At 40.7% G+C, this 11,953-nt stretch overlaps 1 protein-coding gene across 1 annotated transcript in view; it reads left to right on the top strand.

Moving 5' to 3' along the window:
• LOC120046604 (spectrin beta chain, non-erythrocytic 1-like) overlaps positions 1–9,361 on the top strand; it is a 78,708-nt gene extending 69,347 nt beyond the window's left edge. The window contains exons 26-34 of the mRNA XM_038991976.1: positions 127–265; positions 461–545; positions 704–900; positions 1,547–1,647; positions 1,953–2,007; positions 6,124–6,326; positions 7,429–7,602; positions 7,721–7,763; positions 7,951–9,361. Coding sequence (XP_038847904.1) covers positions 127–265; positions 461–545; positions 704–900; positions 1,547–1,647; positions 1,953–2,007; positions 6,124–6,326; positions 7,429–7,602; positions 7,721–7,763; positions 7,951–8,154 — 1,201 coding nt within the window. The 3' untranslated portion in view covers positions 8,155–9,361. The remainder of the gene's footprint in view (positions 1–126; positions 266–460; positions 546–703; positions 901–1,546; positions 1,648–1,952; positions 2,008–6,123; positions 6,327–7,428; positions 7,603–7,720; positions 7,764–7,950) is intronic.
• Positions 9,362–11,953: the final 2,592 nt, after the last annotated feature.

Here is an 11,953-nt window from a genome sequence, read left to right as displayed (position 1 = left end):
TAGCATCGTAAGTAGCAACGTAAGCAGCATTTCTTGGGTAATTTAAACGCCAGGTAACCTAACCAAAGGACATTAGGACCTTGGTGTGTTCAGTGTGTGTAACTGGGTTATTGTTGTGTCTTGAAGGGACGTGTCATCTGTGGAGCTCCTGATGAACAACCACCAGGGCATCAAGGCTGAGATCGACGCCCGTAACGACAGCTTTACCAACTGCATCGAGCTGGGAAAGTCCCTGTTGGCACGGAAACACTACGCATTAGAGGAGGTGAGGGGCCAACAATTTCATAACACCCTCACAGATTCGTACCTCCTTCTCTACTCCGCTCTCTGTTTCTTTCTTCACCCCCATTCTCCTTCTTTCAGTCTCCGGATGGAAATGTGGCTCCCTCTGGTTTTGTGTTGCGTCATTAAATATATGGTGTTTTTAGACTCGTTTAACTTAATTTCCTTCCATTTTCAGATCAAAGAGAAGTTACTACAGTTGACAGACAAGAGGAAAGACATGATTGACAAGTGGGAGGACAGATGGGAGTGGCTTAGATTGGGTAATTCTATCAAATCGTTTTCAGTCTGTTGCACAGTATTAGCTAAGAGTAGTGCCTTGGGGCTCACCGAGCATTATCCCACAGTCCCTTGGTATTTCCAGAGGTATCACCATTACTTTTTACTGCCGTGGTGTGTGACTAGCTGTGTTTCTGCCCAGTTCTGGAGGTGCACCAGTTTGGAAGGGACGCGGGTGTGGCCGAGTCGTGGCTCCTGGGACAGGAGCCGTACCTGTCCAGCAGGGAGATGGGTCAGAATGTGGATGAAGTGGAGAAACTCATCAAGAGACACGAGGCCTTTGAGAAGTCAGCTGCCACCTGGGAAGAGCGGTTCTCTGCGCTGGAACGGCTGACTACGGTGAGAGGACGGGGGGTGTTCACAACTCACTGGGCTGTCAGTTAAACCATTCATCCAATAACTCTATCAATTTTGTTTTTAATTAGATTAGACATCCATCTGCAATGCTCTCATCCCATTTGTCTGTCAGTCAAATCGTGACGTAAAGGTCCAATGCAATGAAGTACCTTGCTGTGATTGTTTTCAATTCAAATTGTAAAAAACTAACAAAAATAGCTTCTTAGCAAAATGCAATTTCTCAAGCAAGACTTTTGCTAGGACTGTCTGGGAGTGTTCTGAGAGAGGAGTCGAATGAGAAGGATGTGTAACCTGAACTAGCTGTTTGTCAGAGAGGAGGGCAAACTCTCTTTGTTATTGGTCTATGAATGTATACTGCTGCCTGGTGATGTCACCAGGCAATTCAAAACATCCACCCAGCCAAACAAGCTGAAATTTCAGGCGACCTTTTCAAACAGCTCTTACACTAAAAGGGAATTATCATAATTTTCACAATTTCACAGTATAATTCCAATCTCATAGTGCGGAAATATATATAAAACACAGAAAAATCATGTTTTTGACTGCACCTTTAATGAAATTACTTAATGTTTACATTTCAATTGGACAAATTCTGTTTGTCATTAATGTGTGTCTGTTCGTGATGCAGATGGAGTTACTGGAAGTGAGAAGACAGCAAGAGGAGGAGGAGAGGAGGAGAAATCCCCCACCTGCAGAGTCCCAGACGGACACTGCATCGCCACAGCAGAAGTAAGATATGAGCCTGGAGCACCATACTGAAATAATGTGTTTGGTCTGTTTGTGTGTCTGCTCTGTGTCTGTGTTTAGACTGAGCAGGCATGCTGTATTCTGGTATTATGACTAACCCAGTGTGTTTATTAAGACTTAAGTACAGTGTTTGAGGCTGACAGCTTTCTGTGTGTGTTTATAGATACTGGAGTACAGCGTTGGAGACTGACTGTTGTCTCTATACTGTATGTTATGACTGTCCCAGTGTGTTTATCCTGCACTATGTTTGAGACTTACTGTTGTGTCTCTGTGTGTTGTCCCTACAGGGAGGGTGAGCAGGTGTCTCTGAATGGACTGCCATCGGACCAGGACTCCCCTCGGGTTAGTTACCGCTCCCCAGCCTACCAAAAGTACACCAGCTTTCAAACCCGCAGGACTGGGACTGGGCGAGAAAGGCGGGCGGGCTGGACCGTGACCCCCCAATGCCTCCCTTGCCCTTTGAACCCCCTGCCCCCACCACAGGGAGAGGACTGTACACCCCTCCACCCCTGACCCCCACCCCCCCACCCCACCAATGGTTCTGACAGTTAGTTAGTCACACTTATTCCTCATTTACCATTTAGCTGTATCCTAATTCCATTACAGGAGACTATACTAATTCTATCTTGATTATTCCTTTTTATTTTTTATTTGCATAATGCATTTTAATGGAAATTAGCTTTGCTGATTGCAGTTTCATTTATTGTCGTTTTTATTCACCTTGTCTTATTTTATCACATGGATGTTGCAGGACTGAACATAGATGAACAGTAGCAGGGTACTAGATAAAAAATAATTGGTCCAATCGTATAGTTATTTATGCTTTCATCTTTTTACCTTCATATTCCTTCAAACGGACTGGTACCTTTATTGATACTGATCGAACACTCCACTGAGGACGGCTGATAAATGCTAGCTGCAGCTCACAGGAGGCTGGTGGCACCTTAATTTGGGAGAACGGGATCATGGTAATGACTGGAGCGGAATCAGTGGAATGATATCAAATACATCAAACATATGGTTTCCAGGTGTTTGATACCATTCCATTTGCTCCGTTCTGGCCGTTATTATGAGCCGTTCTCCCCTCAGCAGCCTCCACTGCTGCAGCTAAATACTGTAGTATTTACTGATTAGATGTAAGCTGGGCCGAGATCAAATGAGAAAGTAGAAAGAAGATGAAACCGTTTTTGAGTTAGGCAACCCTATTTCAGAAGCAGTACAACATTTCCAAAATGAACATTTTGAGATTTGAGCAAAAGGTCCAAAAAATAAGTTATTTAATTGTATTCACAGTAGATTGACATGATCTATTGACCTATTGACACCAGAGAAACGCAGTATGGGACACATAAGCACTACAGCACTACGTAGTCTAGAATGAGAATGAGCACAGCATGAGTGTGTTTGTGTGTGGGTGTGTATATAAGTGTGTGTCAAAGGGAACAAAGAAGAACACGCCCTCCTTCCCCCCCCCCCCCCCCCCCCCCCCCCCCCACCACTCGTATCTTTTCTTTATAGAAAACTTTTTTTTCCCTGTACTGTCAGGTTTTAGTCTTTATTCCCTATTTTTCCTTTCCCCTCTTTCTCTCTCCCTTCTCTCTTCTATCCCTGTTTTTCTTCTCTTCCGCCTCTCAGCCCAACACTCCTCTCCTCCTATCTCCATCCCTGATGATATTACTCTTTGTGTACGTTATTATTTACAAACTTACCATGTGGAACCTGAATAACTGACAGACAAAATACATGGCTTAATCGTTGCCTCAGTAATGCAGTTAAATCGTCTTTAGTCTCAGGTTTCAAGTTGCCCCAGATCAAATCAACCAGGTCTCTTGCAAACTAGATTTTATCTCAATTACTTGCCTGAATAAATAAAGGTTAAATAAAATTCAAGAGAATAGGAAATCAAAAGTATTAAGTAGCTATCTGCCCCAGATATGCATCCATTTACATGACCTGCACATCCATACCACACATGTTATACCACTGTCAGACAGTACCATCTCAAATACCATTTCACTATGCTTCACTGTCGTAATTATGTTTGTATGGTTGTTCCAGTCATGGCGTGTGTGTGTAGAGGGGTGTAAGCACATTCCAATTTATTCCGGTCATTGGGTCTCAGTAGTTCTATGGTACCTACCTTCTTGTTCTCATATCATTCTTCATGTTAGCTCTGTGCATCAGATCCTCATTTTATTCCTGGTTATGTTGCACGTTGAGTCATTTCAGCATCCCCAACCCACTAACGCACATTCCCCAATAAAACATTGTTAGTCAATCACTCCCCATGTATGTCCGGTTTTTGTTGTCCTTGTGCCGTCTACAAAATAACACTGTTTTTGTCCTCATGTCTTATGTTGGTTATATTGTTTTGCATGTCATTAACATGTTGGTAATCACCTTTCACTTTCAGTGCCCACTGTTTTTGTGTTTTTCTCTGTGTATTTTCTATGTTTTCATCCTGGGGTGGTTTAATACACATTGATGTACAATACTTTTTCAAAGATTTTTCGGTAACACTTTTCTTGACACCCAGCGTCATAACACGCAGTCATAATCACTTGTCATAAGTGTTATGACCATATTATGACAGGTTATGTCAGCTGTGGTTATGGTTATGACCATGGGTGTCAAGTAAAGTGTAATTGATTTTTCATACTATTTTTTTAATTTAATTGTCTTGTAGATATAATTTATCCAGTAGACTTCTGACAATAAATCTCCAGTATTTTGCTTTGGTGTAAAAAGGCACCCATCCAAACTGAGAGATCAATGTTTGAGCAATTCTAAGTTTAGTGTTTGTAGTTCTGCATAACGGTAATTTCTAAGGTAACTACAGTTACTGCTATCAAAGTGATCCTCCTTCAGGGTAATCAAACTTTGAGATGATCAGACTTCTTTACGTATTTATGTGGAGGTAACTGGATTCATATTATAAGCTTGGAGAGTATATTTGAGATAAAATGAGGGTGCAGATGTGACCATTGATAATATGATTACCTATATGAGTGTTAGCCCAAGCGAAAACTATTTTAGCTTTTACCCTGAACATTTAACAAAGAGGTGGTGAGAAATATCAGTCCCATGTTACACCAATCGAACAGTGCAAAACCTGGCAGCGATGCAGTCCTTCGTGTCCAGTATTGGTGGTCCAACCAATGGCAGGATCTCTGTATAAGCATCCAGGATTTGTCCATCGTCTGGCAAGCTCTCAGTTAAAGTGTCCACGATTGGTCCAGCCTTGAAGAGCTCAGTAATGGGTAATAAGTGACAAATTGGAGTGGGTGTGTTGTGATAAAATCTTTTAACTGGCCAATTTTGCATTCCCCTTCACTTTACAATAATGATACCGTAAAATGAATAATGAGTTCAAGCAATTGTGTTAATTGTTTGGGATTTTATTTTGGACTTTATCTCCCTTTTGCTGGCTTTCTCTTTCTCTCCAACAATATTTTGTGTGGGTGTGACAATGTGGTGTGCATGTCTTAACTCCTGATCTGTGCATGTCTTTGAAATTTTCTCTCTCGCTGTCTCGGCTGGACTCCGGTCCCATTTTAACCAATCCCATAAACCAAAGCTCTTTTAAATCTGTAGGGTCCCAGCTTTTCTCAGAATCTATATAAATTGATTTTTACTGCATCTGCAAAGTCTCCGCCTAACCATGCTTAGATGGGTCGGAATCTGAGTTAGTCAAACAGTGAGTTATTATAAGTGAGAGTGAATCCAACTGTGAGTCATTTTAGAGGCTGTTCGTCTCAAGATTCGGATTGAGTCAGAGAGGTTCATGATGAATCAGTCGGATTGAGTCGTTTGATCAGAGTCAAGTTAGTGTAGAAGTCACAAAAATCAACTGTCCCAAGTAGATGGCACTCGATGTTGGAGAAATGGAGTGAGAGGGTTAGAGATAGGAGTGAGAAAGAGACTGAGATGGAGTTAAACACTTGATAAGTTTCACTCCAGGCACTGAACCTTAAGACCTGAGACACTGTGGGTGACACAGAGATTGAGACATAATGTAAGAATAGTACAAACACTCACTTCTGGGGTTCAGTGTGTGCCATTCATCTTATGATGAAGCTGGGCTATAATTGTGAAATTGAGGCACATTTAAAAATTTGAGGCTGGTGTAATGGCATTGTTTTGATTTATACAAATACCTACCCAGAGGCTCTTTTACTCATCAAATGGAAATGAGGAAACATATTGGGATGAAAATATGTATTTTGGTATCATTTACAATAGAGTAGGCCTAGTCGTATAGAATATCCCTTTCTACTTAACTTTACTTGTCTTAAAGCCATTGTGATATAATATAGCAATCAAAGGGAAAGTACTGAATGTTTCTACACAGCCTCTGATCCTGCTATGCATGAAGCCAACTCTCTGATTTCCAGCGCCACTGTGTGTTTTGTCTACCAAGCCCCAGCTTTCTCTAATACTAGTTTCTGTCTACCTCAGGACAATGGGGAGGGAAGTGACATTGTAAATGGGGTGGCGGAGCCCAGCCCAGGCGGGTCGCCCAGTGCAGTACGCAAGGGCAAGCCCAGCCAGGCTGCCACGCTCCCGGCCAAGTCCCTGGACTCAACCCCAGCCAACCAGATGGAAGGCCTCCTGCACCGCAAACATGAGTGGGAGGGTCACAACAAGAAGGCATCCAGCAGGTACACACACACAATTCACATTCACTCCCCTTAGCATTTATTTGGACAGCGAAGCTAAATCTTTTAATTTGGCTCTATACTCCAGCATTTTGGATTTGAGAGGCGACAATACAGAATGCCACCTTTTATTTGAGGGTATTTTCATATCTGTTTCACGGTTTAGAAATGAAAGCACTTTATGTATCTAGTCCCCCCATTTGAAGGTGATACATAGTCAAATTCACTTATAGTGTATTAAATGTAGTCAAAAGTTTAGTATGTGGTCCCATATTCCTAGCACGCATTGACTACATTGAGCTTGTGACTCTACAAACTTGTTGGATGCATTTGCAGTTTGTTTTGGTTGTGTTTCGGATGTTTTGCCCAATATAAATGAATGGTAAATAATGTAATGTGTAATTTTGGAGTCGCTTATTGTAAATAAGAATAGAATATGTTTCTGAGCACTTCTACATTAATGTGGATGCTACCATGGGGGCATGATCTTTGTGCATCTGTAACTTTCTCACTCATCATTATTCACAATTCATTCATGATTATCCATAATCATGGTACCATCCTCATTTCTTATTTACAATAACATTTGCAATACATTATTTACCATTCATTTCTATTGGGCACGACATAATCCGAAACACAACCAAAACAAACTGCAAATGCATCCAACAAATTTGTAGAGTCACAAGCTTGATGTCATTGTGTGCTAGGAATATGGGAATAAATACTCAACTTTTGACTAAATTTGATACACTATAAGTGCATTTGTCCAAATACTTATGCACCTTCAAGTGAGGGAACTAGATACAGTACATAAAGTGCTTTCATTTCTAAACAGATATGAAAACACCATTAAATAAAAGGTGACATTCTGTACTGTCGCTTCATAAAACATTTAATCTCAAATCCAAAACGATGGAGTAATGAGCCAAATTAAAAGTTTTAGCTTCCCTGTCCAAATAAATACGTTGGGGAGTCAACATGTATGCTTACTGGACATATTCATGCAAGTTGGAGCATGCAGCCAAATTCTTTCCCCTGACAATAATGCCAACATTTTATTTAGCTGAACAGACTCTGATAACTGTGTTTCCTATGGTTTCAGATCCTGGCACAATGTGTATTGTGTGATCAACAACTGGGAAATGGGCTTCTACAAAGACATTAAGAGTGCCAGCCAGGGCATCCCCTATCACAACGAGATCCCCATCAGCCTGAAGGACGCTGCGTGTGAGATCGCCCTCGATTACAAGAAGAAGAAGCATGTGTTCAAACTGAAGTGAGCACTATTTGCTGTATAGCTCCCTATGTGTCTTGTATTATCAGAAGATGAGATCTTGCATACAGTACAGTAGTTAGCTTGACTTATTACTCAAGTTTTTATTTTCCTTTTACAGAGCTACAGATGGGAATGAGTATCTCTTCCAAGCCAAAGATGACGTAAGCTTGCTTAGCTTTTAATTTGTACATTGTGCATGAATGACTGATTATCTTCCTCCTGTGAATGTTGTGTATCCTTTGCTGTCTTTAGTCCCTGTCTCTTATGAGGATCGCGTGGGTGTCTGAGTGTTGATGTATTGGTGTGACCTGTGTTGTGTGTCCTGATAAATCCTCGTCTGGGCCGCAGGAGGAGATGAACTCGTGGATGCAGGCCATCTCCAGTGCTGCGTCCTCTGATAAGACCGAGATGACCCCCAGCAGCCATAGCACCCCCGCCTCCAGCCGAGCCCAGACCTTGCCCGCCTCTGTTGCCCTGGCAACCGAATCCAGCCCAGGCAAGCGCGAGAAAGACAAAGAAAAACGCTTCAGCCTTTTCAGCAAAAAGAAGTAGATCCTCCTCCCCAGCCCCTTCAATGCCATTCCTCTTCTCTCTTCTCTCCCCTGCTCCTGTTCCTCTTAAAGCGAGACTCCAGCATGCAAGCTCAGAGCCAAAACTCCACACTCTGTGCCTGACAATCCAACAGCCGGGCTCAGAGGTCAACCACAGTATGGTGTTTTCTTTTTTAAGATAAGGAACAAAAAAAAAGACGAACAATTATGTTAAGGTAGATTTGATGCTTTGGGCAGCTGCCATTGTAAACCATCCAGAAATCGCCGCTGAAAAACAAGACAGGGTTTCCAGTTAAGATTTCTTTGTATTTTCTCTCTCTCTTTTCCTGCTTTCATCTCTGCTTTTCACTTGTTGCTTTTGTTGTTTTTTCCCAGTTCTTTTTGTAATCCTATGTAGTTTCTAGGGTCTGTCCTCAGTTTTGTGAGGCTATCTTTGAAAGATGACTTGCATTCTTCTGCAGTTGAAAAGCAAAGTCAGCGGTGCTTTGAACTGTGTGTATAACTTGTGTATAACAAACTATTAAAAAACAGTTTAATTTCACTTACTAATAAACAAGCCCTACAACCATTATAAGCTTCAATATAGTCTAACTTTTTTCCCCGAAAACATAGTATGACATTAATTTGAATGAACAGATCATAATATTGTAAAATGTAATCCTATACCTACTCGGGCTAAAGAAATTACTAAAACCAGTCAGAATGTTGGATATCCATGAAGAACTACAACACAGATTAAGGTTTATTTCTGTAATTTTTCAAAACATTATTAAACATTGTTTTCCTATGTATTTGAGTTGCATTATAATGTATGTTTAAAATATATTTAGTACAAAGTATAAAAATTAGATGTACAAAACAATAAACACTAAGCATTGTTGTTAAGTAGAAAAGTGGATTCTAAGGCAAATACTGGAATAAGGTCGCTTGCTTGTTGGCTATAGCACCGCATATTATTATTTTGCTACATTCTCTAGCTATTTGATAAATAGTGTGCATTTCTCTGTCACTGTAACTATTGTAATGAAATATTTCTTCATATTGCACAATCAACAATGCCACGATGGGAGAAAGCTTGTTTGCCATAGCGACGCCTCTAGGTATGTAGTTTAATATGGACCATTGTCACAGGTAGATGGAACTGCACCCGTAGACTTTTGCCCTCTCTGTTAAATATGTGCAAATCCATTAAATTGCTTTTAAGATGACGTCTGTCTCTTGTGTTTTCAGTACTACAGCTTCACACCAAATCAGCAACATTTCCTCATGTCATTACTGCTTCTATACCATTGAATACATTTTAATGAAATCATGCCTCATTCAGTGCAAGCACTATATTCTCATTCATTACAACAACAACAAAAAACACAACACTATTACCAAGCAATTACAGAGCTATTTCTATGTAACAATGAAATTAATGGCAGAATAAATCATGTGTCCTTTCACTTCATTTAGGCAACATAGATTTTTGACTGCCCCTAAATGTGTGCAGCATCTAGTGGCGTTATGGAGATTTTGCAGCCAGTGTTGAACATTTCTGCAGAACGCGTATCTCGTTCTCAGACACCTTGCGCCTGGGTAAGAGGCTAGCAGAAAACTAAACAATATATCACTGGAAAAATACAAATACGCCATTTTAATTTGTTCTAATATGAGACGAAAGAACACTATTGGCAACAGTTTGGTAAAATGGCTTAGCGTGCCGATTTTGATTTTCGGGTATGTTAAAACTCAAAATGGCATAGATTATTGAGATTACAGGTGGCCTGTTAAATTGACCACTTCTATCCCCCTCTAGAAACATCAGGATTTAGGTTTGTCTGTTTTGGGGGAAGCTTGCCTCTAAACGAATGTGAGAATACCGTGTTTGACCTTGCAAGACTAGCTAGGGTGAGGCTTGAGAATCCTCTATGATGAAAACTGAGAGTAAAAGAATCGGACCATAGTTCTTAACCATTTTGCTTTAATTTAGAAATATTTCTTAGACCATGAAGGAAAGGAGACCACAAAGAAGACTCAAAGTGTTTACAGATTATAATTTGGCTACTAAACATCAAAGTAACCCCATTGGCAGAGTTTTCTATCACCTCTGAGTAATCTAACAGCCAACCTGAGGGGACAGGAGTATGGGATATATATATTTGTTTGTCTTTTAGGTTATTAGTTTGACTATGCGCCCGTGTCTCTCGTATTGGAGAGAGCAGTGACGTTTCCGTCAGCAATTCTATCACAAGAGGGCGCAAGAGTACCAGTAAACTGAGAACTCAGACTGCCCTTCACACAAGGACATTCATTGTACACTGAGTGTACAAATTATTAGGAACTGCTCTTTCCACGACAGACTGACCAGGTGAATCCAAGTGAAAGCTAAGATCCTTTATTAATGTCACCTGTTAAATTCACTTCAATCAGTGTAGAGGAAGGGGAGACAGGTTAAAGAATAAGTTTTACGCTTTGAGACAATTGAGACATGGATTGTGTATGTATGCCATTCAGAGGGTGAATGGGCAAGACAAAAGATTGAAGTGGCTTTGAACATGGTATCATAGTAGGTGCCAGGCACACCGGTCAACAGTTTCCTGTGTGTATCGAGAATGGTCTACCACCTAAAGGAATTCCAGTCAACTTGACACAACTGTGGGACGCAATGGAGTCAACATGGGCCAGCATCCCTGTGGAACGCTTTCAACACCTTGTAAAGTCCATGCCCCGTAGAAATTGAGGCTGTTCTGAGGGCAAAAGGGGGTGCAACTCAATATTAGGAAGGTGTTCCTAATGTTTTGCGCACTGTGTAGATAGGTCTATTCTATCAACCCTGACAACCAAGTTTCTCCTGTCAATCAAAAACCTTGCACTGCAAGAATACACATTTGGATTCATGTGCTCAACAAATCAATACAGTTTGAAACTAGTTATCCACTGCATCAATTCAAACAGTGACATGCAATTACTTTGTGCATCTGTAGTATTTTATATTTTACTAGTCACAAGGAATATGAGGCAGGATTCAAGACAGTAGTCTTGTCTAATACTTAATTAGATGCTTGATTGCACATAAACAGTGCATTAAATAAACCACAAACATAGAACATCTCTTGTTTTTACAGACTCACCCAGCATGCCCTGGTTAGAGGAGTGAGGGAGGGGATTATGTATTATAACAAAGTAACATTAGGCCATCAACCAAATTATAAACCATAAGGAAGTATAACAAGTGCTTTGTCTCCCTCCCAGCACCATGACAACATGAACAGTTGTCATCGTTAGATTAGGCTTGGCAGTGATATAGAAGCTTATTCTGTTGCTATGGTCAGGCTGGTTGGGGCATAGTATGGTATACAGTCAGATCAAATTATTGGCACCCTTGATAAAGCTGAGAAAAAAGACTGTATAAAATGAATAATAGCAATTGTATTAGTATAAAATAATATAATTGTACCTTTTTTTAGCATACAATATAGCTCAGTATTTGTATTGTAATTATTAATATAGTATATTTTGCTCATCTTTATCAAGGGTGCCAATAATGGACCTTACTGTATATAGGGTATAGCCAGTTCCTTTTGTGCTTTATCCAATCAATAATTCTCATACCATCCATGCTTGATGGCGTGCATGGCAACAAATGTCAGAGGAGTTGGCTAAGCACAAGCAGATCTTGGGTTGGGTGGAGCAGTAATACAAACCTTGAGCAGTTGCTATGTTGAGGAATCGGTAGGCTGCTAGAGTCCCATGGGAGTTGTCAGTCAAGGTCTTTGTGAACATGACTGTTAGCGTGCTAGAAGAATATTAATTCA

Source organism: Salvelinus namaycush, chromosome 4 (genome assembly GCF_016432855.1).
Source record: "Salvelinus namaycush isolate Seneca chromosome 4, SaNama_1.0, whole genome shotgun sequence".
In the NCBI taxonomy this organism is placed as follows: Eukaryota; Metazoa; Chordata; class Actinopteri; order Salmoniformes; family Salmonidae; genus Salvelinus; species Salvelinus namaycush.
Note: the sequence above shows the minus strand (reverse complement) of the source record. Positions and strands in the feature narration are given on the sequence as shown.